Raw genomic sequence first — 27,435 nt, forward strand, 5'->3', positions numbered from 1 at the left:
GGCTAATATGCAAATTATTGTCCTAAAAAGGGTTTGGGGACGCGGGTCCTGCCCCAGGAGACATGTATCAATGCAAAAAAAAGTTTTAAAAACGGCCATTTTTTCGGCAGCAGTGAAGTGAAATATTCCTTTAAATATTGTACCTGGGGGTGTCTATAGTATGCCTGTAAAGTGGCGCGTGTTTCCCGTGCTTAGAACAGTCCCTGCACAAAATTACATTTTTAAAGGAATAAAGGTCATTTAAAACTGCTTGCGGCTTTAGACCCCTTTCACACTGGGACGGTTTGCAGGCGGTATTGCGCTAAAAATACCGCCTGCAAACCGCCCCTAAACAGCCTCCGCTGTTTGTTCAGTGTGAAAGCCCGAGGGTTTCACACAGTGCTTTCACACTGAAGCGGTGCGCAGGCAGGGCGGTGAAAAAAGTCATGCAAACCGCTTTTTTGGAGCGGTGAAGGAGCGGTGTATTCACCGCTCCTTCACCGCTCCTGCCCATTGAAATCAATGGGACAGCGCGGCTATACCGCGGCAATACCGCGGCTATAGCCGCGCTGTACGAGGGATTTTAACCCTTTTTCGGCCGCCAGCGGGGGTTAAAACCACCCCGCTAGCGGCCGAATACCGCTGCAAGAACGACGGTACAGCAGCGCTAAAAATAGCGCTGTTGTACCGCCGACTCCCCCACCGCCCCAGTGTGAAAGGGGCCTTAATGTATTGTCGGGTCCCGGCAATATAGATGAAAATCAGTGAGACAAACGGCATGGGTACCCGCCCCCAGTCCATTACCAGGCCCTTTGGGTCTTGTATGGATATTAAGGGGAACCCCGCACCCAAATTAAAAAAAAGAAAGGTGTGGGGCCCCCAGGCCCTATATACTCTGAATAGCAGTATACAGGCAGTGCAAATAAGACAGGGAGTGTAGGTTTGTTGTTAAGTAGAATCTTTATGTAATTTTGAACTGGTACATTTTTAAAGTGTAGCTCCAGCCAAAAAATCTATTTTTAAGCTTTTTGGAAAACATAGGGAAGAGTTATAACCCTGTAACATTGGTTTTGCTGTCTGTGCACCTCTTCAGAAGATTTCACCTCACTTTCTGTGCCAATGACATTTTTTTTTTGAAAATTTGGGGTTTTTAGTGAAACAAGGATTGGTGGTAAAGCATCAGTGAAGAGGAGACACGTTTTCCCATATTAACTCTTACAGGAGAGAATTTCCCTTCCTAGGGGTAGATTTCATCTCACTTCCTGTTGTCTCCTTTCGTTTGCAAGTAGGAGTCGTTTGTTGGATGTTTGAAAGTAGGGGCCTGCCCTATATGCTCTGAAGAAGTTGGGGCCTTAGGTGTTGGTGTTGATTGTAATTACATGGCATTGTTGAACAATGGTAGAAAAATTGGGCCTTTGGTGGTAGTGGTGTTGGTGCTGGTGCCACAACACTGTAAGTCCTCACAGTTACTCTTGGTGGGCACTGGGACGGGCCCTGCTGTGAAATATTATATCAAGAATTGTATTTACATGTACCTGTTGAACAGGGGCAGAAAAATTGGGCCTTTGGTGGTGGTGGTGGTGGTGTTGCCACAACACTATAAGCCCTCACAGTTACTCTTGGTGGGCGCAGGAATGGGCCCTGCTGTGAAATATTAGATCAAGAATTGTAATTACATGTCCCTGTTGAACAGGGGCAAAAAAATTGGGCCTTAGGCACTGGTGCCACAACACTGCAACCCCTCACAGATGCTATAGTTGGAACGCAGGAATGAGCCCTGCTGCAAAGTATTGCATCAAAAATTGTAATTATACGCCCTTGTTAAACAGGGGTTGAAAATTTGGGCCTTGGGCACTGGTGCTGGTGCCACAACACTGCAACCCCTCACAGATGCTATAGTTGGAGCGCAGGAATGAGCCCTGCTGCAAAGTATTGCATCAAAAATTGTAATTATAAGACCCTGTTAAACAGGGGCTGAAAAATTGGACCTTGGGCACTGGTGCTGGTGCCACAATACGGCAACCCCTCACAGATACTATAGTTGGAGCGCAGGAATGAGCCCTGATGCACAGTATTGCATCAAAATTGTAATTATACGCCCCTGTTAAACAGGGGCTGAAAAATTGGGCATTGGGCACTGGTGCTGGTGCCACAACACTGCAACCCCTCACAGATACTATAGTTGGAGCGCAGGAATTAACCCTGCTGCAAAGTATTGCATCAAAAATTGTAATTACACACTCCTGTTAAACAGGGGCAGAAAAATTGGGCCTTGGCCACTGGTGGCAGTGCCCAGAACCAAAAATGTTGATACAAGCTATCAGCATGAAAATTGAGGAGGAAGAGGATTGTGACTCAGCATAACAGGATAGTCACTCAGCATCAGCATAGGCAGTCTTGAAGGGATCTCACATTAAAAAAAAATCAATCGGTTACATCAGCATCAGGTGCTTGGTAGCTGGTGATCCAAGACTGATTAATTTTTATGAAGGTCAGCCGATCGACCGATTCGGTGGACAGGCGCACCCTGTGAACGGTTACAAAGCCTCCAGCAACACTGAATGTGCGTTCCAAAAAGAACGCTGGATGCAGGACAGGCCAGTAGCTCAATTGCATAAAGTGCAAGCTCTGGCCAGTGATCCATCCTCAAGACCCAGTAACCCAGAGGATTTTCGGTGGGAAAGGTGTCCAAGTCTGATCTTGGCCTAGGTAATCCTGCATCATGTGAATCAGACGCTGACAATGGTTGCTGGAACCGATCAGACCTTGGGGCTGCGGACTAAAAAATTGTCTGAACGCATTGGTCAGACGGCCACCTTCTCCACCGCTCCTTCTGTGACTGACCGAAGCCTCAGCAACAGGAGGACCAGGAAATTGTAACCTCCCAGGCTCTTGAAACGCGTTGCACAAACCTTTCTGTACGGCCTCCCGAAGATGTTTCATCCTCTGCTCCTTCTGTGACAACAAGATAAGGTCTGCAACCTTACCCTTGTAACGTGGATCAAGGAGGGTTGCCAGCCAGTAATCATCCCTCCCCTTGATACCACGAATACGAGGATCCTTCCGCAGGCTTTGCAGGATCAGGGAGGCCATGCAGCGTAGGTTTGCTGAGGCATTCGGTCCAGAGTCCTCTGGGTCACTAAGGACGACATGATCCGCAGCCACCTCCTCCGAGCCACGTACAAGTCCATGGGTTTCTTTGGACTGTAAATGATCCCTTGAAGACTGCTGCTGATGCTGAGTGCCAGGCTCCACCTCCATGCTGACACAATCCTCCTCGTCCTCCTCGTCCTCTTCCTGTGTGATCAGCGGGCACACAGGAACACTGTCTGGATAAAGGGGGCCTTGAGAGGTAAGGAAGTCCTCCTCTTCCTCCCTCTGTTTTGCCTCAAGTGCCCTGTCCATTATTCCAGGCAGCATGTGCTCCAACAGGTGGACAAGAGGGACAGTGTCACTGATGCATGCACTGTCACTGCTCACCATCCTCGTGGCCTCCTCAAATGGCGACAGGACAGTGCATGCATCCCTGATCATAGCCCACTGGCGTGGGGAAAAAAAAAACAAGCTCCCCTGACCCTGTCCTGGTGCCATAGTCGCATAGGTACTCATTGTGGCCCTCTGCTGCGCGTGCAGCTGCTGCAGCATGGCCAACGTTGAGTTCCACCTGGTGGGCATGTCACAGATTAGGCGGTTCTTGGGCAGGTTAAATTCCTTTTGGAGGTCAGCCAGCCGAGCACTGGCATTATATGACCTGCGGAAATGTACACAGACTTTCCTGGCCTGACTCAGGACATCCTGTAAGCCGGGGTACCTGCCCAAGAACCGCTGCACCACCAAGTTAAGGACGTGAGCCAAACAGGGCACATGGGTCAGTTATCCCTGTCGGAGGGCGGAGAGGAGGTTGGTGCCATTGTCGCAAACCACCATACCTGCCTTAAGCTGGCGTGGCATCAATCACCTCTGAACCTGCCCCTGCAGAGTTGACAGAATCTCTAACCCAGTGTGGCTCCTGTCCCCCAAGCACACCAGCTCAAGCACCGCATGGCATCTTTTTGCCTGCGTGCTTGTGTAGCCACTGAGGAACCGCACATTCCACAAACTCACGGAAGGGGGCAGTGTCTACCAACTGAAAAGGCAGCATTTGAAGTGCTAGCAATTTAGCCAAGCTAGCATTCAACCGCTGGGCATGTGGATGGCTGAGAGCGAACTTCTTTCGGTAGTGCAGCAGCTGGGGCAGGGAAATTTGCCTGGTACAATCTGACGTTGGTGTACCGATAGCAGGTTGCCCGCAAGTACTTGGCTGTGACACACCTAATTCTATACCTTCATTCCTCTCAGTGCAGGTTTCAGAGAGAACTGAAGGTATAGTGGGGTTGGAGATCCCAGCTGATGAGGAGCAAGGAGAGGTCTGCTTTGTTCTTTGGTGTGGGTCTTTTAGGTACGCTTGCCAAAGAACTGCATGGCAGGTCGACATATGTCTGGTCAAGCATGTGGTGCCCAAGCGGGTGATATTTTGGCCACGCGAGATACGCTTGAGACATATGTTGCAAATAGCAGTGGTGGGATCTGATGCACTCGTCTCAAAAAAGGCACACACCAAAGAACTTTTGGAATAACGTGCAGAGACAGCAGAGCTCTGCGGTGTGATGCAGTCGGTGTGCTGCCCTTAAGCTGGCCCCTGGAGGGCATCCTGCCTCATTGGAGATGTGCCTCCTCCTCCTCTCTCCTATCAGGCACCCACGTGGAGTCAGTGACCTCATCATCTCCTCCCTCCTCATCACTGGAGCAAAGCTGGCAGTATGCTGCAGCTGGGGGAACATGACTGCCAGATTGCTGTCCTTTTTGGGCACCCCCTCTCTCTGGGCTCACGTTACTGCCTTCCTCTAGGTAGGTACCATCATCGGAGCCTTCAAAACGGTGGGCATCCTCCTGGAGCATGTACCCAACACTGTTGTCGAACAGTTCGGGGGACTCCTCAGGAGGACATGGTGGGGCTAGGGAAGCAGTGACTGATGCCATTGAGCCAAGGGAAGAGGCTGCGTTAGCAGCTGCTTCGCCAGACAAAGTACCCTGAGCCTGGGTGAGAGAGAATGAGGAGGATGAGGGCGGCTTGGTCATCCACTCTACCAAGTCTTCCGGCCAGCTGCTGAAAAAAGGACAAGTGTGTCCCACGGCCATGTGCTGATGAGGATGCACCATCTCCACGACCAACACTGTCACCCTGGCTTTGGCCAATTACGGCTCTCTGTACAGACGGCTCATGCACTATGACCCGCATACTTGGCCAATCATCAGCCAGCAATGCACTGTGATGCCGCAGTGAATTATGGGCCGTGACGTGCCACTCGAATTTGGCGCGAATTGCCCATATCGTTCACAATTCGTTGAACATGGGTTCAACTCAAACTCGAAGCTCATCCCTAACTGGAGTGTATATACAGGATATGTAGTAGTCCCAAGCAAGTTAAACTGAATCTTTCTGGGCATCCCATTAATTTTCTTTCCCCATTCAAGTTCGATCCCCTCAAAAAAAAAAAAACGAAAGCTTATGGACTGTTCTACGTCTCAGAGTGTCTGAGAGATGGATGCCGGGCTGGGCAGGGTGACAGGTGAACCACAATATTCAGCAACCCCTATGGGGGCATGGCTACATTTGGGGGCTCTTCCGGGACCACCTGTTCATGGTTAACCTGCCAGCCATTGCCCCTAGCAACCGAAGTTGATCAAGCCGAGGGGAACTGTGCTTTGTTCTGCTACAAGTTGGGAAATTAAACTTTGAGGAAGGACTTATATGTACTTTGTCTGCTATTCAGTGCTATAGTAACAAGTGCCGTTGTCTATAGCAACCGGCGGGAGCTGCCTTCAGGTTCAATTCTATTGCTGCCTGCTCTCCCAGTTGCCCCAACCGTGCCTGGGATGGACACCTTTGCTAAAAACCTGCAACTCAGGAACCGTGTTACCATGTGCTGTCACCCGTGGAACCACCAGCGATCACGTCCATGGATTACTGCAGCTGCGGACATCCCAGAAGGCCAGAGCGGGCCTGGAGTTATCCCTGAAAGGCAGGGTAGAGTTTGAGCCTGGTGACTCCCCTGCGAAGACAACTGACATAGGAGAAGAGGAGTCTGCTGTGGCTTGTAGCCTGGTCGGGGGCCTGGTAAATGTAAGTACTGCCATGCAGGAGCCAGATGTCCCTGAAATGCTGGCTGCTACTATGCCCCTTGCTATGATTCGAAAGAGCCAGTGTTGGAGGGGGCTCTGCCCTCAGGTGATCTGGAAAGGGAATGCAGGGGCAGGGCCTTAGATTGGGGATCCCCCAGACTGCAAGCAGAGTTCGGTTCCCTGGAGAGATTAGCAGAATGGTCATCTCCTGACAGCTGCTCGGAGGAGGAATAGGAGACAGGAGGTTCCCAGGTCCTGGAAGTACCGTCCGAGAGGAGCCAGACTTTGCTGGGGAATCCGAAATGAGCTATAGGAACCTCCATCAGTAGCAGACAACTGTTTGTCCGAAGACCCTCCACCAAATAGACCAGAGCGCCCACTTAAAGGCAGTGGGTGAAGAGGTCCCCTGATAGCTGTATCCTGTCCAGGTATGGAAAACCTAGAGAGCTGCTCAGGTTTTCCCAGTTTCAGCGGGAAGATCAACGGAGAGTAATAAAATTCTTCCGAACCTCAATCAACCCAAAGCCTGATAGTTATCACTAACCAGCTGCAAGCATTACACACGTCTCATAAGCTTGTGCACATAGACAAAAATAGTAAATTGTACGCTGCGCTTTAGAATATTACACAATAAATGCGTGCTGAAGATTAAAACAAACACGTGTAGTGTTAATGTGACGTAAGTGACATATGTGACATAGATGGAATATGACCAAAATAAAAACAATAAATATGTTAATTAAAACATTAATAATAAAGCGATCATGTGGATCCAAGTGCTTTGTAACACAGATATAAGTGTATGCTTCCTCCTAGGCAGATAGACTGCCTGTCGTACAGAGGAAGCATAAACCATTCCAAAACCAGCCCCTGTAATATTTCATGGCATACACAGAGTGGTGCACGGACGCACCTGGTACATGTGAGTACCCCATTGGGGGATTGTTCTTATTTGTTTACTAAAACGCTTAAAGCGATTTCACACTATCGAGGCTTTTTATTCCCCATTATTCCCGAGATACTGCGTGGGAAGCCCAGGATCCTGTTACCATTTTAGAACCCAGGGGTGGTTCACAAGCGTGTTTTGACTGAGTGAGCGTAATTGCTAAGTCACACGCTCCAAGGTGAGCATTTAATACCTAGGGGGTCACTGGAATGAGAACACCAATGCATGATCTGCAACACCTGTCAATCATTTTTAGACGCATGGATTTATAAGCATGTCAGCAGTGCTATTACTGGATACCACACATATGCACTTTTTTCAACAGGGCTATCACAGCATTGTTTTATAAAAAGACTTGTTTTTGCACAATAGCACTTTTTGCTATTTAAAGTGGGACTAGTGTTGTTCCCTATATACCACCGGATACATATCTGTGTTACAAAGCACTTGGATGCACATGAGCACTTTATTATTAATGTTTTAATTGACATATTTATCATTTTTATTTTGGTCATATTCCATCTATGTCACATATGTCACTTACGTCACATTAACACTACACGTGTTTGTTTTAATCTTCAGCACGCATTTATTGTGTAATATTCTAAAGCGCAGCGCATAATTTACTATTAAGATCAATGGAGAGTTGCTCTGGAGTGGGGTCTTGACTTTACCTTTGTCCCTCCCGAAACCATGGACATCATCGAGAACTCACGGGGAGAGTGAGAGGATGACCTGGTTTGGGAGTACCTTCATGTCCCTAAGCCGTTGCGGGCGCCAGAGTGTGAGGGGCCTGGGCCAGCTTTGAGGACATTCGGAAGGAATGGCGGCTGGGGAGGTCTATCTACAAGGACAAAATGATGGTGGCCAGGATGGGACGGCCTACAAATAGTCACGCTGTCTCCATCAGGGAGGAAGGGGCTGGTACTAAGAGGTTGCCTGACCCATACTTTTATGCTTGAGAGGGATTGTTTGAGGTACAGCTGTTATAAATGTGCCCGCATGGACTGCTGAGGAGTTGCAGTGAGAATGTGTTCTTCTTCCCTGACTTTGCAGGATCAGACTGGCCTGCCACCCTGTTGTGCCCAATAGATGGATCCTTTCCTGTTGCAAGGACACTGAGGTGAGGTCTGTTTCCTAAGCCAATCCTTTTAGGAGCCTGCTTGCTCGGGGAGGGGCCCCTCACATCAGAAACTTCAAAAAGAAACTTTTGTTTGCTGAGCAATGTGTTTCTTCCCCAATGTTCTATGTATATAGGCCTATAACCCCCTTCTGACAGAACCACAGGTGAAAGATTTATTTTGAAGTGAACCATGTGTTTGGTTGGGATGTTATTTCTGTCAGAAGGCCTATAACCCCCTTCTGACAGAAATTTTGCAAAGTGTACCAGTAGTTGATAAGATGTTGTTTGTCTGTTTTGCAGGACCCTTCAGGATGGGATAGCTGTCTATCTCCAGCTGGCGCTGCGGATCCTGTGGACAGAGGGTTTCCCTTGAGGGGGAAATGCTCTGGACCTATGTATCTGCATAATTGTATGTAGTGGTAGGGCTTGCAGTTACAGTATCTCACAAAAGTGAGTACACCCCTCACATTTTTGTAAATATTTTATTATATCTTTTCATGTGATAACACTGAAGAAATTACACAGCTTGTACAACAGTGTCAATTTCCTGTCCCCTCAAAATAACTCACAGCCATTAATGTCTAAACCTCTGGCAACAAAAGTGAGTACACCCCTAAGTGAAAATGTCCAAATTGAGCCCATTTGGTCATTTTCCCTCCCCGGTGTCATGTGACTTGTTAGTGTTACAAGGTCACAGGTGTAAATAGAGAGCAGGTGTGTTAAATTTGGTGTTATTGCTATCACTCTATCATACTGGTCACTGGAAGTTCAACATGGTAACTCATGACAAAGAACTCTGAGGATCTGAAAAAAAGAATTGTTGCTCTACATAAAGATGGCCTAAGCTATAAGAAGATTGCCAAGACCCTGAAACTGAGCTGCAGCATGGTGACCAAAACCATACAGCGATTTAACAGGACAGGTTCCACTCAGAACAGGCCTCGCCATGATCAACCATGGTTGACCAAAGGAGTTGAATGCACATGCTCAGCATTATATCCAGAGGTTGTCTTTGGGAAATAGAGTATGAGTGATGCCAGCATTCCTGCAAGGGGTGGGAGGTCAGCCTGTCGGTGCTCATAACATACGCCACACAATGCATTAAATTGGTCTGCATGGCTGTCGTCCCAGAAGGAAGCCTCTTCTAAAGATGATGCACAAGAAAGCCCACAAACAGTTTGCTGAAGACAAACAGATTAAGGACATGTATTACTGGAACCATGTCTTGTGGTCTGATGAGACCAAGATAAACTTATTTGGTTCAGATGGTGTCAACTGTGTGTGGCGGCAACCAGCTGAGGAGTACAAAGACAAGTGTGCCTACAGTCAAACATGGTGGTGGGAGTGTCATGGTCTGGGGCTGCATGAGTGCTATCGGCACTGGTGAGCTACAGTTCATTGAGGGAAGCATGAATGCCAACATTTACTGTGACTTACTGAAGCAGAGCATGATTCCCCTCCCTTTCAGAGAATTGGCCGCAGGGCAGTATTCCAACATGATAAGGACCCCAAACACAACTCCAAGAGGACCACTGCCTTGCTAAAGAAGCTGAGGGTAAAAGTGATGGATTGGCCAAGCATGTCTCCAGACCTAAACCCTATTGAGCATCTGTGAGGCACCCTCAAACGGAAGGTGGAGGAGCGCAAGCTCTCTAACATCCACCAGCTCTGTTATGTCATCATGGAGGAGTGGAAGAGGACTCCAGTGGCAACATGTGAAGCTCTGGTGAACTCCATGCTCAAAAGGGTTAAGGCAGAGCTGGAAAATAATGGTGAACGCACAAAATATTGACACTTTGGGCACAATTTGGACATTTTCACTTAGGGGTGTACTCACTTTTGTTGCCAGCGGTTTAGACATTAATGTCTGTGTGTTGAGTTATTTTGAGGGGACAGCAAATTTACACTGTTATACAAGCTGTACACTCACTACTTTACATTGTAGCAAAGTGTAATTTCTTCAGTGTTGTCACATGAAAAGATATAATAAAATATTTACAAAAATGTGAGAGGTGTACTCACTTTTGTGAGATACTGTAGGTATGTCATGTATATGGTTAATACTATATGAAAAAAATACTGAACAGAATAATATATTATATTTTTAATGCATATTTATTTGAATATATGTCCCCCATCTAAGTTTGTTCCCTTTTTCCCTTTCCAATTTATTTTATGGGATGTCTTTGCTCCTGGGCTCAGGAGCTATATTTTCTAAATTTCCCCAGCCAGGTGCTGGCTGAATTTTGGTGGGTGGTGAGTGTAGCACCCTCTAGTTAGGTAAGTGCTAGAGGTTAGATTTTGTCATAGAGTAGGAAAATGTAGGCAGGCCTAACTGGTGGCTAGGCCTGTTTGTTTTCATTATGGGCTGGGAGTGGCTCAGGGCAGGGCTGGGTGACTCACAGGTAGCATCACTGTCACCTCCCTCATCTTTCTAGAAGGTACTAGAAAGAGAGGAGAAGAGGAGAGGTAGAGATGCCTGGGGTATTCTGAGGATCCTTGACCAATTCCCAATTTGGATTGGCAGGGGGCAGGCCTCCTTAAATACTCAGGGTCAGCCCTGCTGGTAGGGTTGCCACCTCATCTCTTTAAACCCAAACACATATTAATTACACAGGTTCTGTGGCTGATTGCGGTGGTAATTAAACTCACTTGGTGCCTTATCTGCATTTAATTAGCCTCAGAACCTGTGTAATTCAAAGGTGTTTGGGTTTAAAGGGATGAGGTAGCAACTCTACCTGCTGGGGGGAGCTGTCGGGTGGAAAAGCTGGAGTGAGAGAGTGTGGAGGCCACAGGGAGCTCCCCAGACTGGGGGGGTGACCTTGGGCCTGGCCTCGGGTGCAGCCAGGAGGAGAAGAGATGCTGAAGGAGAGGCACATGAGACAGCAAGGAGAGGACAGTGATAGAGAGAGCACTGATAAGAGACTCCAGGGAGGACAGCTGGTTGAATTCAGGAGGGCTGGTAAATGAAGTACAGTCAGGAGGACTGAGAGAACTGGTAGTTTTCAGTTTGAGATGGGTGCACAACCAGAATAGTGGACTGCGGGATGGGCAGTGGAAAAAGGCAGCTGCAGCCAAGAGGGCTTCCAGGGCCTGAAGAGGGTTTACTGGAATCAGTAGCAGACCAAAGAACAGTTAGCACCACAACAATTTCTACCTGCCCACAAAAGGTAATTCACTGAGGCCTGACTAAGTTAGTGTCAGGCTTAACCACATGGTGCTAGCTGGTCCAGGAATCTGCAGCAAGTGAAGTGCTGGAGGAGTAACGGTCTGCAGCAAGTGAAGTGCTGGAGGAGTAATGGTCTGCAGCAAGTGAAGTGCTGGAGGAGTAAGGAAAAGAGGTCTTAAGCAAGAGTTGTGCTGGAGAGAAGACTGGCCTGTATATACAGGAGTGTACTGTATATAGTTTTCCCAAGCAAGTTAAACTGAATCATTCTGGGCATCCCATAAATTTCCTTTCTCCATCCAAGTTCAATCCCTTCAATAATATAAAACAAAAAAACATAACTTATGGACTGTTCTATGTCTCTGAGTGTCACAGAGATGGATGCCGGGCTGGGTAGGGTAACAGGTGAACAACAGTATTCAGCAACCCCTACTGGGGCATGGCTACACATATGTATAGTATTTGTAATATAAAATCAACTGTACTTTGATACTACTATTTATACTAGTAAGAATCTTTGGATCATTTTTACCATTTTTTACTGTATATACAGTATATGCATTGACAATGAAGTCTTGTATACAATCTGGGATATAGATATATTTATATAGATATCCATTTTAATATCAATTTTATTTTATTCTATGTAGATTGTATACTATTCAGTTACCATTTACCATTATTTGGTAGTCATTGACTTTTGGGTACCCCTTGTAGTGATGCACATGTATGTATATATATATATATATATATATATATATATATATATATATATATATATATATATATACACAGTGGGGACGGAAAGTATTCAGACCCCCTTAAATTTTTCACTCTTTGTTATATTGCAGCCATTTGCTAAAATAATTTAAGTTAATTTTTTCCTCATTAATGTACATACAGCACCAGATATTGACAGAAAAACACAGAATTGTTGACATTATTGCAGATTTATTAAAAAAGAAAAACTGAAATATCACATGGTCCTAAGTATTCAGACCCTTTGCTTTGACACTCATATATTTAACTCAGGGGCTGTCCATTTCTTCTGATCATCCTTGAGATGGTTCTACACCTTCAATTGAGTCCAGCTGTGTTTGATTATACTGATTGGACTTGATTAGGAAAGCCACACACCTGTCTATATAAGACCTTACAGCTCACAGTGCATGTCAGAGCAAATGAGAATCATGAGGTCAAAGGAACTGCCTGAAGAGCTCAGAGACATAATTGTGGCAAGGCACAGATCTGGCCAAGGTTACAAAAAAATTCTGCTGCACTTAAGGTTCCTAAGAGAACAGTGGCCTCCATAATCCTTAAATGGAAGACATTCGGGACTACCAGAACCCTTCCTAGAGCTCGCCTCCGGCCAAACTGAGCTATCGGGGGAGAAGAGCCTTGGTGAGAGAGGTAAAGAAGAACCCAAAGATCACTGTGGCTGAGCTTCAGAGATGCATTCTGGAGATGGGAGAAAGTTGTAGAAACCATCACTGCAGCCCTCCACCAGGCGGGGCTTTATGGCAGAGTAGCCCGACGGAAGCCTCACCTCAGTGCAAGACACATGAAAGCCCGCATGGAGTTTGCTAAAAAACACCTGAAGGACTCCAAGATGGTGAGAAATGAGATTCTCTGGTCTGATGAGACCAAGATAGAACTTTTTGGCCTTAATTCTAAGCGGTATGTGTGGAGAAAGCCAGGCACTGCTCATCACCTGTCCAATACAGTCCCAACAGTGAAGCATGGTGGTGGCAGCATCACGCTGTGGGGGTGTTTTTCAGCTGCAGGGACAGGACGACTGGTTTAAATCGAGGGAAAGATGAATGCGGCCAAGTACAGGGATATCCTGGACGAAAACCTTCTCCAGAGTGCTCAGGACCTCAGACTGGGCCGAAGGTTTACCTTCCAACAAGACAATGACCCTAAGCACTCAGCTAAAATAACGAAGGAGTGGCCCTGACTTAAACCTAATTGAGCATCTCTGGAGAGACCTAAAAGTGGCTGTTCACCAATGTTTACCATCCAACCTGTCAGAACTGGAGAGGATCTGCAAGGAGGAATGGCAGAGGATCCCCAAATCCAGGTGCGAAAAACTTGTTGCATCTTTCCAAAAAAAGACTCATGCCTGTATAAGATCAAACGGGTGCTTCTACTAAATACTGAGCAAAGGGTCTGAATACTTAGGACCATGTGATATTTCAGTTTTTCTTTTGTAATAAATATGCAAAAATGTCAACAATTCTGTTTTTCAGTCAATATGGGTGCTGTGTGTACATTAATGAGGAAAAAAAAGGAACTTAAATAATTTTAGCAAATGGCTGCAATATAAAAAAGAGTGAAACATTTAAGGGGGTCCGAATACTTTCCATCCCCACTGTATATTATAGAAAGTTACATTCACCCTGCAAAAGTCAATAAATAGAAACTGACATTCACACATTACAAACATTACAGGTGTTATATGTGACTTTTGTTTGAATGCTGAGACATTTGCAAATAATTTTTTCTACATAGATCAAAACGTCAAAACGTCAGAACAAAATGTACAGAATTAATGCTCACTTTAGTAAGCTGCAATTTCAGAGAAGAAGACTGAGCTGAGCTGGTTTTAATCAATCAAATAATATAATACATTTGGTAAACGTGTGCTTGCTATATTTACTTAAAGGGGTTGTAAGTCCTTGAGGTTCTTCACCTTAATGCATTATATGCTAACCAGTGATACAGGAGCCAGAGGCAGGTGTGAGTCCTGCTGTCTGTCTTAATGGACCACAGAAAGCAGCTTCAGTGGGGGCACTCCAGAAGAGGAGGAGCCAGGAGCACCACTGGGGGACCCCAGAAGAGGGGGATCGGGGCCGCTCTGTGCAAAACCCTTACCTTGCACAGAGCAGGTAAGTATAACATGTTTGTTATTTAAAAAAAAAGAATAACCTTTACATTCACTTTAAGCTGCTGGATGCCAAAATAGTCCACAGCAAACCTTATGAGTTAGCTTTTATATTAGCCTATTAGATACATCAACAAACTACACCAATTACAAAATAAGTATAGGGTATGCTTGGTGTTTTAGTAAAACTGATAGACATCCATAAATCCATCTTTATACAATTAATAGTTTATCCCTTATTTCAGGTTATCTACGTGATGAGGAATCCAAAGGATGTGATGAACTCATTTTATCGTTTTCAAGACATTTCTGTTTTAACAGCGAAGTCACAAGATTTCCATCAGTTTTTTGAAAAGTTTTTGGATGGAGAAGGTAACCATGTGTGTCCTAACTGTTCATGTTATTGCTGATTCAGTAAAAAAGTAGTTTTCACTAGATTTGCAGAAACCTTTGTTTGTTTCGAATAAGTCTTTGGGCTCACAACAAATGTTATTTTTTTTTCAAATCACCTGATATTGATTGGGTATTTGCAACACAGAAAATATAGTAACAAGGTAAAGGATATGAACATTGTTTTACCTTCCTTAGCACAGTTTAACTAGGTTAGCCATGCAGCTTCATTTTATAGGAGTGCCATGTCTCCCAAAGTACTATAGCATCAAGACATCAATAATGAGTGGGACTTTAAAGGCACCACAGAAAAATGCTCACAATTTAAAATAAGTAAACTTTATTGTACAAAAATTGGAAACCTTCCATTAGTAATGGAACCCTTTGTTTAGTTTGAAATTTTGTACAATAAAATATACGTATTTTCATTTGTGAACATTTTCTGAGGTGTCTTAAAATCCCAACTATTATTTAGGTCTTTATGCTCCCTAAGCACAGTTGTTTACAGACAGCTTACAAAGGTTACCTTTCTGAGTCATACAGTAGTTTGAGATATTAATTTGTATTCACGTAAGACATAATTCTAATAATGCATTTTCCTAGGTTCATTTCCTTTACTTAGGGATGAAGGATGGTTGAAATTACAAAATGCAATTGTATTGCATTAACACAATCTCTCTCTGCCTTGGATGTCTATCCATGTATAAAAAATATTAATTCCCTATGATGAGCACATTGTTTTTGATAATCAGGGTAGTTGCATATGCTGTGTGACTGCATTAGCTGTACCCGCTAAGTTTCACAAAACATTTATTTCAGGACTTCTGGGCTTGAAAATGTATTTTGTTTGGCCGAACTTCCACAGCATTTCACATAATTGCACAGTTCCCCCAATAGGAGAATCATCGTCTTAGTTCTTGAGATTTCCTTAAAATCTAGGGGTCCTTTTAACCTTTTCATTGACTTCTCCAGGTCCAACATACACAGCCCTTTGCAGTTCAAATGCACATAGATTACCACCAGCAAAACCTCCCCTAATGCACCTCCTTTACCATGCAGTCCACTTGTTTGACCAGACACTGGCACTCTAACCTGCATTCTTGACAATATTTATCAATGCACTCACTGGAATGCACAGCATATCACATACAAAAAGCCCTCTTTGCTCTCACAGCTACTGATAGAAAATATGTATAATTTACTCTATATAACTATATAATTTGCTATCTTTCACTATCGATGTGTTAATCACGAAGTGATATTAAAGTTTTTTTTTGCTAAAATATGTTATACTTACCTACTTTGTGTAATGATATTGCACAGTGCTGCCCCTTAACTCCTCTTTTAGAGTCCCCCTGTCGGTGCTCTGCACTACGTTTTCCTCAGGGTGTCCCCATTAGCAAGCCTTATGGGGGCACCCATACTGGCATGTTTCCGAGCTAGGCTACATGTAGCCGTAGTCACACACAGTGTGGCTTGTCCACAACCCCCGCTTCCTCCTTACATGATGTGACTGGTAGCAGCAGGAGCCTATGGCTCCCACTGCTCTCAGAGTCTCCTGTGATACCAGGAAGAGAGAGCAGCAGCGCTGCAACCAGAACATCACTGGAGAGCATGAGTGGATTTGTTAAGGATTGGGGGGATAGGCTTGGAAGGTTTTTTTACCTAAGTGCAGAGAATGCATTAAGGTAAATAAAAACCTTTTGAGTCTAGAACCACTTTAACCACGTAAAAAAAAAAAAACATACACACTCATCTCTACGGCTGCAGAATTGCTGTGATGCTGCAGCTGTCCCTTGCCAGCTCTAAGCTAGAGAACTGAGCAATTACATGACAGCCAACCATTGTGTGTATTGTGAGTACCTGTGTATTGTGAGTACCGGAGTATTGGGATGGGCGAACGGTTCGGCCTGAGCATAAGTTCGTGCTGCAATTTGGTTGTTCGGATGTTCTGCGAACACCGAACAATATGCGGTTTTGGGGCAAATTCGAAAGCTGCTGGAACACCGTTAAAGTCTATAGGACACTAACATGAAAAATCAAAAGTGCTAATTTTAAAGGCTTATATGCAAGTTATTGTCATAAAACATGTTTGGGGACCTGGGTCCTGCCCCAGGGGACATGTATCAATGTACATTTTTTTTTTTTTAAACGGACGTTTTTTCGGGAGCAGTGATTTTTTTAATGCTTAAAGTGAAACAATAAAAATGAAATATTCCTTTAAATTTCGTGCCTGGGGGGTGTCTATAGTATGCCTGTAAAGTGGTGCATTTTTCCCATGTTTAGAACAGTGACACTGCAAAATTACATTTCTAAAGGAAAAATTGTCATTCAAAACTGATCACGGCTGTAATGAATTGTCGGGTCTCGGAAATATAGATAAAACTCATTGAAAAAAATAACATGGGACCCCCCCAGTCCATTACCAGGCCCTTTGGGTCTTTTTATGACAATAACTTGCATATAAGCCTTTAAAATTAGCACTTTTGATTTTTCATGTTCGTGTCCCATAAACTTTAACGGTGTTCGTGTGTTTTGACGAATATTTTGCATGTTCGGTATGTTCTGGTACGAACCAAACTGGGGGATGTTCAGCCCATTCCTACCGGAGTATTGTGTGTATTGTGAGTACCCATGTATTGCATGTATTGTGAGTATTGTGAGTACCTGTGTATTGTGAGTATCTTTGTATTGTGAGTATTGTGAGTACCTGTGTATTGTGAGTACCTGTGTTTTGTGTGTATCGCGAGTACCGGAGTATTGTGAGTACCTGTGTATTGTAAGTACCCAAGTATTGTATGTATTGTGAGTACTTGTGTATTGTGAGTACCTGTGTATTGTGAGTACCGGAGTATTGTGAGTATTGTGAGTACTTGTGTATTGTGAGTAGGGATGAGCTGAATACCCCCCCGGTTCGGTTCGCACCAGAACAGACAAAAAATTTGTGCGAACATGCGAACACCGTTAAAGTCTATGGGACACGAACATGAAAAATCAAGTGTTCATTTTAAAGACTTATATGCATGTTATTGCCATGAAAAGTGTTTGGGGACCCGGGTACTGCCCCAGGAGACATGTATCAATGCAAAAAAGGTTTTTAGAACTACTGTTTTTTCAGGAGCAGTGATTTTAATAATGCTTAAAGTGAAACAATAAAAATGAAATATTCCTTTAAATATCGTACCTGGGGGTCCCCTTAGTCTGCCTGTAAAGTGGCGCATCTGTCTCGTGTGTTCTACTGTGCCACAGCAAAATGACATTTCTAAAAGAAAAAAAGTCATCTAAAATTGCTTGCGGCTGTAATGTAATTGCCGGATCCCATATAGATTAAAAAATGAGAAAAAAATCACCCCCCCAGGCCCAGGCCCTTTGGGTCTAGTATGGATTTTAAGGAGAACTCCATGTCAAAATAAAATAAAAATGGCGTAGTGTCCCCCCCAAAATACATACCAGACCCTGATCTGAGCAAAAAGTCTGGCAGGCCAGGAAAGGGGGGGCGAGCGAGGGGTCCCCCCTCTGATGGCACATGATGTCAGAAGGTGCAGGGTCACTCGGTTGCATCATCGGGTGGCCCTGCTCTTGCCTATATAACAGCTGTCATCATGAAAAGACAGCAGTCGGGGGGACGCCTCCCATGGAGGTGGAGTTTTTTTTTTCTATTTGTCGGGCCCGTCGGCGCCATGATTGAAGATGGATGGACATTGCGGGAATTGTCAAAAACTGTGGGTTTTTACTCTTTGACACTTTTATTGGTGAATGGGTAGGGGTATAATGTACCCCATACCCATTCACATGGGGGATGGGATCTGGGGGCCCCCTTGTTAAAGGGGATTTCAGATTCCAATAAGTCCCCCGCCCGCAGACCCCCACAACCTCTGGGAAAGGGTTGTGGGGACGAGGCCTTTGTCCCCATCAACATGAGGACAAAGTGCTATGGGGGGACCCCAAAGCACCCTCCCCGTGTTAAGGGGAAGCGGCCTGGTATGGTTCAGGAGGGGGGGGGCGCTCGCTATTCCCCCCCTATCCTGGCCTGCAAGGCTGCTTGCTTTGATAAGGGTCTGGTTTGGCTATTGAGGGCGTGGAGTTCCCCTTAAAATCTATGCCAGACACAAAGGGCCTGGTATGAATTTTGGGGATGTCCCCCACGCCGTTTTTTTTTCAATTTTGGCATGGAGCTCTCCTTAAAATCTATACCAGACCCAAAGGGCCTGGTATGGACTGGGGGGACTCATGCCAATTTTTTCTTAATTCTGTCATAGGGTGTCTCCACTTCAATACACTGCATTATATATATATTTATATATACACTAAACTGCCTGCACACCACTAACTAACTTGCCTCTAGCTAACTTATCTCATTCATAAATACTATATACGGCTGCCGTGTAAGCAGCCTTATATAGTGTGGGGCGTGGACTTAGCCCCCTGAGCCATGATTGGCTTAAAGCACCCTGCCTTTGGTCAATCATGGCTCTCACAGGAGAGCGCGCTGTGATTGGCCAAAGCATGCAGGTCAGGTGCATGCTTTGGCCAATCATCAACATTATGGGGCATTCTGCGGCGCTATAAAATTTGCTGTGAATGCCCCATAATGTTCGAGATTCACCAAACTGGTGAACACCCAATGTTCGAGTTGAACTTACGTTTGGCTCAAACATCGGACTCATCCCTAATTCTGAGTACCTGTGTGCTGAGAGTATTGTGAGCATCTGTGTATGGTGAGTATCTGTGTATTGTAAGTACCTGTGTGTTGTGAGTACCCGTGTGCTGTGAGTACCCGAGTGATGTGAGTACACGAGTGCTGTGAGTACCTGTGTGCTGTGAGTGCACGAGTGATGTGAGTACATGAGTACTGTGAGTGCAGGAGTACTGTGAGTGCAGGTGTGCTGTGAGTACAGGTGTGCTGTGAGTACCCGAGTGATGTGAGTACACAAGTGCTGTGAGTACCCAAGTGATGTGAGTACATGAGTGCTGTGAGCGCACGCGTGCTGTGAGTACATGAGTGCTGTAAGTGTACATGTGCTGTGAGCGCACGAGTGCTGTGAGTGCACATGTGCTATGAGTACACGAGTGCTGTGAGTGCATTGTATTGTTGAGTACCGGTGTATTGTATTGTTGAGTGCCCGTGTATTGTTGGGTATTAGTGTCAGGAAGCTAGGTGTTAGTTAATTTGGATGGAGTATAATTCTCAATCCCCATTAAATTAGTGGGTACGATGCCAGGTGGGTGTGGAGATGTGACTCGGTGTACATCTTGCAGCATGTATGTGTTTTTTGATCATCCGATCCAGGGCGAATACTGCTGTGCAAAATATAAGCACATTGTTTCCCTGGAAGCCCAGGATCTGAATCTAGGGAAGCAACTGTCAACACCGAGAAGACTCTCCATACTAGAGGAGAGTTGGGATCATACCTGGCAGATGCCGGCAGGGGCCAGCACAGAGGTGAGTGGAGATAAAGAGGCGCAGGCACTGGAGCAGAGTAGATGGGTGACAGTCAGGAAGGATAGAGGGGAAAGTGCCAGGGAGGCCGGTCCTGGGCTGGAGCATCCCAATAAGTACGCCCCATTGCGTGACATTGGTGAAACCAGCAGAGACCAGCATTGCTGGAGCTGAGTGACTCCCCTAGCTGCCGGGGGAATAACTTCTCCAGTGAGGGTGGGAGTAAAGCCAAGGGAAAGGAAAGACAGATTTTGGTGGTAGGGGACTCAATTCTTAGAAGAACAGAGAGGGCAATCTGTCTGTCACGCCAATACCGAGGCCGAGATGCCGAGAGCGGCACCCGAACCCCCGAGGGTGATACAGGGGATCAGAGGCACACGGAGGCACAGGCTTTGGTAGTTGCAGGATATAGGAAGGTTTGACTAGGAGTCACAGTAGGTATTGGAAGGCACCGGCGGGTACCGTGCAGGACCGGGAGACTGAGAGCAGGAAGTCCGTAGGGCAGGCAGAGGTTAGAACCGGGGTATCCGGCAGGCGGAGAAATCTTTAAACAAGCAGAGGTCAGAGGTATCGGGCAGGCAGGTAGAGTGTCTCTTTAACAAGCAAGGTCAGGGGTATCAAGCAGGCAAATAGAATAGTCCGTTTAACAAGCAGAGATCAGGGGTATCAGGCAGGCAGGTAGAATAGTCCGTTTTAACAAGCAGAGGTCAGGGGTATCAGGCAGGCAAATAGAATAGTCCGTTTAACAAGCAGAGATCAGGGGTATCAGGCAGGCAGGTAGAATAGTCCGTTTTAACAAGCAGAGGTCAGGGGTATCAGGCAGGCAAATAGAATAGTCCGTTTAACAAGCAGAGATCAGGGGTATCAGGCAGGCAGGTAGAATAGTCCGTTTAACAAGCAGAGGTCAGGGGTATCAGGCAAACAGGCAGAGTAATCCTTATGGTGAGCAGTGGTCAGGGGTATCAGGCAGACAGGAACAAGGAACTTCTCAGGACTCAGGTACACAGGAGCAGCTGACGACAAACCAGCAACCCGACTGGGCGCTGGAGTCGTCTGAAGTAACCTCCCGGCGAGCGCGTCAGCATGACGCGCTACCGGGCACCCGCACGTGCGACGGCGCGCACACGGGGACCGCCGTGCACCCGCGCACGCCGCACCATCGGGCCGCGAATGGGTGCACGTCTCAACACTAGCCTGCTGCGCATGTGCCCCGCAGCCCGGCGGACGGAGGCGACCTGCGTCTCCTGACACTGTCACAAAGACCTGAAGCGCCGAACTGTATGTTGTCTAACGGTCACGCGTGTTCGGTACATCATGGATCTGTTGGACAGATTACTGGGAGGGGCTAGGGAAGACCCGGCTGTCATGGTGCACGTTGGCACCAATGACAAAGTCAGAGGAAGATGGAGAGTCCTAGAAAACGATTTTAGGGACTTAGGAGCTAAATTGAGGAAAAGGACCTCCAAGGTAGCATTTTCAGAAAATTACCGGTACCTCGTGCCACACCAGAAAGGCAGTGGGAGATTAGGGAAGTAAACAAGTGGCTGAGGAGCTGCTGTAGAAAGGAGGGGTTTGAGTTCCTGGAGAACTGGGCCGACTTCTCAGTCGGTTACCAGCTCTTTAGCAGGGACGGACTGCACCTAAATGGGGAAGGTGCAGATTGGCCGGCAACCATTCAAGAGTATTCCCTACATCACAGGGATAGAGAGGGTAAAAAAGGGGGAGGGGCATGCCTGTATATCAAAATGATGTACAAGTGAATGTGAGGGACGACACCACTAATGGAGCAAGGGAGGAGGCAGAATCCTTATGGGAGCTATAGGAGGAAACTAAGGGGAAAGTAATACTGGGAGTATGCTACAGGCCCCCTAACCAGAGGGAGGAGGGGGAGGAGGACCTCCTATCACAGTTTGAATTAGCGGCAAGGATGGGAAGTGTCATTATAATGGGGGACTTTAATTATCCAGACAGACTGGGCGGAAGGATCCATGCATTCATCTAAAGCTCGCCATTTCCTAAATGTTTTGCAGGACAATTTCATGGGTCAGATGGTAAATGCACCAACAAGAAACAAAGCGTTATTAGACTGTTTACCAACAATACAGGCTTGATCACGGATGTGGAAATACGGGGTAATTTAGGAAACAGCGATCACAGGTCAATTTGTTTCAGTATAAATCACACAAATAGGAAACATAGGGGGAATACAAAGACACTGAATTTCAAAAGAGCCAACTTTCTTAAACTACGATCCTTGCTAAATGATTCTAAATGGGATAAAATCCTAGGAACAAAGAACACGGAGAAAAAATAGGAGTGCTTTAAGAGCATATTAAATAAGGGTATTAGCTAGTGCATCCCAATGGGAAATAAATTTTAAATAGCTAATAAAAGTCCCGGGTGGCTTAACTCCAATGTAATGCATATAAAAGCAAAGGAGAAGGCCTTCAAAAAATACAAGGCTAAGGGTTCATCATCAGCATTCCAACTTTACAAAGAATGCAACAAGAAATGTAAGGGTGCAATCAGGGCAGCTAAGATAGAGCACGGAAGGCACATAGCGGAGGAGAGTAAAACAAAATAACAAGAAATTCTTTAAGTATATACAGCTGTGCTCATGAGTTTACATACCCTGGCAGAATTTATGATTTCTTGGCCATTTTTCAGAGAATATGAGTGATAACATAAAAATTTTTCTTTCACGCATGGTTAGTGTTTGGCTGAAGCCATTTATTATCAATCAACTGTGTTTACTCTTTTTAAATCATAATGACAATAGAAACTAGCCAAATGACCCTGATCAAAAGTTTACATACCCTGGTGATTTTGGCCTGATAACATGCACACAAGTTCACACAAAGGGGTTGGAATGGCTATCAAAGTTAACCATCCTCACCTGTGATCTATTTGCTTAGATCACAGATGTTTTGGGGATGTGTGAGCTACAAAGGCACAGGAAATTTGGTCAAAATTGATGGCAGGATGAATGCAGTATGTTATCAAAAAATACTGGAGGAACATTTGCATTCATCAGCTAGAAAGCTGTGCATGGGACTAAGCGCACGTGAAGTGTGTGAAACGCGTCTACCCAGCATTCTGATTCTTGTAGTTTTGGGATGTCCAAATAAAAAGGATTTTGATCTACAGTGGTGTGCGGCCATTTCTTTTATTCTCATTGTGTGCAGAGGCGAGTTGAGGCGAGCACTTACTGGATCATTAGGCTTCCTGGTCTCACCTTGTTCCATTGTGCATGGGACGTACTTGGACATTCCAACATGACAATGATCCAAAACACAAGGCCAAGTCAACCTGTCATTGGCTACAGCAGAATAAAGTGAAGGTTCTGGAGTGGCCATCTCAATCTCCTGACCTCAATATCATTGAGCCACTCTGGGGAGATCTCAAACGTGCAGTTCATGCAAGACAGCCCAAGAACTGGAGGCTTTTTGCCAAGAGGAATGGGCAGCTTTACAATCTGAGAAGATAAAGAGCCTCATCCATAAATCCCACAAAAGACTCAAGCTGTTATTGATGTTAAAGGGGGCAATATACGGTATTAACCACTTGACCACTGGGCACTTAAACCCCCTTCCTAACCAGACCAAATTTCAGCTTTCGGTGCTCTCACATTTTGAATGACAATTACTCAGTCATGCAACACTGTACCTATATGAAATTTTTGTCCTTTTTCACACAAATAGAGCTTTCTTTTGGTGGTATTTAGTCGCCACTGGGTTTTTTATTTTTTGCTATAAAAGAAAAAAGACAGAAAATTCTGTAAGAAAATGCATTTTACTTCGTTTCTGTTATAAAATGTTGCAAATTAGTAATTGTTCTTCATATATTTTGGCCAAAATTTATACCACTTCATATCTTTGGTAAAAATAACCCAAATCGGTGTATATTATTTGGTCTTTGTGAAAGTTATAGAGTCCACAAGCTATGATGCCAATCTCTGATGCCAATCTCTGAAAATTGATCACACCTGAAGTACTGACGGCCTATCTCATTTTTTGAGACCCTAACAAGCCAGGAAAGTACAAATACCCCCCAAATGACCCCTTTTTGTAGACATTCCAAGGTATTTAGTAAGAGGCATGGTGAGTTTTTTGAAGTTGTAATTTTTTCCCACAATTCTTTGCAAAATTAAGATTTTTTTTCTTTTTTTTTTTTTCACAAAATTGTTATATTAGCAGGTTATTTCTCACACACAGCATATGCATAACACAAATTACACCCCAAAACACATTCTGCTACTCCTGAGTATGGTGATACCACATGTGTGAGACTTTTACACAGCGTGTCCACATACAGAGGCCCAACATGCAGGGAGCGCCATCAGGCGTTCTTGGAGCATAAATTACACATATAATTTCTTGACTACCTCTTACACTTTTGAAGGCTCTGGAGAACCAGGACAATGGAAACGCCCCAAAAATTACCCCATTTTGGAAAGAAAGCAACCCAATGTATAATCTGTGAGGCATAATGAGTCTTTTGAACATGTCATTTTTTTCTACAAGTTTTTGGAAAATGCGTAAAGAAAATGAAAACCCATTTTTTTTTTTTTTACACAACATTGTCCATTTACACAATATTTCTAACACATAGCATGTACATACCAAAGATTACACCCCAAAATAGAGTCTCCTACTCCTCCTGAGTACAGCGATACCACATGTGTGAGACTTTTCCACAGCCTGGCCACATACAGAGGACCAACATGCAGGGAGCACCATCAGGTGTTCTAGGGACATAAGTTTCAAATCTAATTTGACTAACTATTACACTTTTGTGAGGCAATGTAGTGGCATGGATGTGGCATGGATGATAACTGATGTGGCATGGATGAGCATGGATGGGGATGGTTGAGCATGAAAGAGTATGGCTAGGTATGGTTGAGTACGGATGGGTATGGCTGAGTATGGCTGGGTATAGATGGAATGCCCGGGTATGGCTGAGTACAGATGGGTACGGCTGAGTATGGCTGGGTATAGATGGTACGGCTGGGTACGGCTGAGTATGGCTGGGTACGACTGAGTACAGCTGTGTATGGCTGAGTATGGCTGGGTACGGCTGGGTATGGCTGGGTATGGCTGAATATTGCTGGGTATGGCTGAGTATGGCTGCGTACAGCTGGGTATGGCTGGGTACGGCTGAGTACAGCTGGGTAAGACTGAGTACAGCTGGGTATGGCTGAGTACGGCTGGGTATGGTTGGGTATGGCTGAGTATGGATGAGTATGGATAATTATGGATGAGGGTGGATGGGATGGCTGAGCATGGATGGATGGATAAGTATGCTGAGTATGGATGGGTGAGCATGGATGAATGGATGAGTATGCTGAGTATGGATGGATATGCAGAGTATGGATGGGTATACAGGGTATGGATGGGTATGCTGAGTATGGATGGATGGATGAGTATGGATGGGTATGCTGAGTATGGATGGGTATGTAGAGTGTGGATAGGTATGCAGAGTATGGATGGGAATGCCGAGTATGGATGGGAATGCCGAGTATGGATGGGTATGCCGAGTATGGATGGGTATGCCGAGTATGGATGGGTATGCCGAGTACGGATGGGTTTGCCGAGTATGGATGGGTTTGCCGAGTATTGATGGGTAAGCCGAGTATGGATAGATGGATTGGTATGCAGGGTATAGATGAGTATGCAGGGTATAGATGAGTATGCAGAGTATAGATGAGTATACCGAGTATGGATGGCTTTGCCGAGTATGGATGGGTTTGCCGAGTATGGATGGGTATGCCGAGTATGGATGGATGGATGGATATGCAGAGTATGGATGAGTATGCAGAGTATGGATGGGTATGCTGAGTATGGATGGATGGATGGGTATGCAGAGTATGGATGGGTATGCTGAGTATGGATGGAAGGGTATGCAGAGTATGGATGAGTATGCAGAGTATGGATGGGAATGCATGGCTGAGTATGTAGAGTATGGATGGGTATGCATGGCTGAGTATGCAAAGTATGGATGGGTATGCATGGCTGAGAATGAATGGATGTATTTGTCACTGAGCAGCGCTATGGGCACTACACATCCAGCCCACAGTGCTGCTGCCACCGATCTCTCCCCCCTCCACTCACACTGGACGGAGAGGGGAAAGAGGAACCAGATATCACGCAGGTTTGTTTACATATGATCGCTCTGTCATTTGGACGTCATTTGGACGGAGCGATCACATGGTAAATGGCTGCTATCAGTGGCTGTTTACCGTGATCCGTGATGCGCCGCGTCCTCTGGACCCAACGGTCACGGATGTGTTCAAGTGTGCACCCCAGGGGGCATGCGAGAGCGGGATTCTGGGAGGACGTCACTGTACGCCCTCCCAGAGTTATGAAACTGCCCTGTAGCCGTCATTTGGCTATGGGCCGGTTGTTAAGTGGTTAAAGCCACGATGTCGTCACTCCCGCGCATGCGCGCGGGAGACTTCTGCCCGGCAAGCTCTGGAGTTTGCCGGGCTGTCAGCCGAGAGTCCCCTGTGCGCATGCGCCGCTGCAGTCAGCGGCTCATTGCGAGGGGAATATCTCCTAAACCTTACAGGTTTAGGAGATATTTTTTTTACCTACAGGTAAGCCTTATTATAGGCTTACCTGTAGGTAAAAGTTACAAATAAAGGTATACAACCACTTTAAGAACTGGGGTATGTAAACTTTTGATCAGGGTCATTTGGGTCATTTCTGTTGTCATTATGATTTAAAAAGAGTAAACACAGTTGATTGATAATAAATGGCTTCAGCCAAATACTAACCATGAGTGAAAGAAAAGTTTTTGTGTTATCATTCATATTCTCTGAAAAAGAAATCATAAATTCTGCCAGGATATGTAAACTTATGAGCACAACTGTAAATAGTAAGAAAGGGAGGTCAGATTATATTGGTCCCATAAAGAATGATGAAGAGAATCTGGCTACTAAGGATGATGAGATGGCGAAGGTATTTCATTTATTCTTCTCCTAAGTAAGGATGAGCCAAACACCCCCCCCCCCTTTTGGTTCGCACCAGAACTTAAAGTCTATGGGACACAAACCTGAAATGGGGACATGTATCAATGCAAAAAAAAAAGTTTTAAAACCGGCCGTTTTTTCGGGAGCAGTGATTTTAATAATGCTGGAGGGTCTCCTTGGTATGCCTGTAAATTGGCACAGTTTTCCCATGTACCACAGCAAAATTAAATTTCTAAAGGAAAAAGTAATTTAAAACTGATTGTGGCTTTAATTAATTGTCGGGTCTCGACAATATAGATAAAACTCATTGAAAATAATGGCATAGGTTCCCCCCCTCAGTCCATTACCAGGCCCTTTGGGTCTGGTATGAATATT

General features: G+C 45.3%; 1 protein-coding gene across 1 annotated transcript in view; it reads left to right on the forward strand.

Moving 5' to 3' along the window:
- Positions 1 to 27,435, forward strand: part of LOC141140223 (amine sulfotransferase-like) — a 121,703-nt gene that overhangs the window by 35,487 nt on the left and 58,781 nt on the right. Inside the window, exon 4 of the mRNA XM_073627143.1 lies at positions 14,506 to 14,632. Coding sequence (XP_073483244.1) covers positions 14,506 to 14,632 — 127 coding nt within the window. The remainder of the gene's footprint in view (positions 1 to 14,505; positions 14,633 to 27,435) is intronic.

This window comes from Aquarana catesbeiana, linkage group LG04 (assembly GCF_042186555.1).
Source record: "Aquarana catesbeiana isolate 2022-GZ linkage group LG04, ASM4218655v1, whole genome shotgun sequence".
NCBI classification, from domain to species: domain Eukaryota; kingdom Metazoa; phylum Chordata; class Amphibia; order Anura; family Ranidae; genus Aquarana; species Aquarana catesbeiana.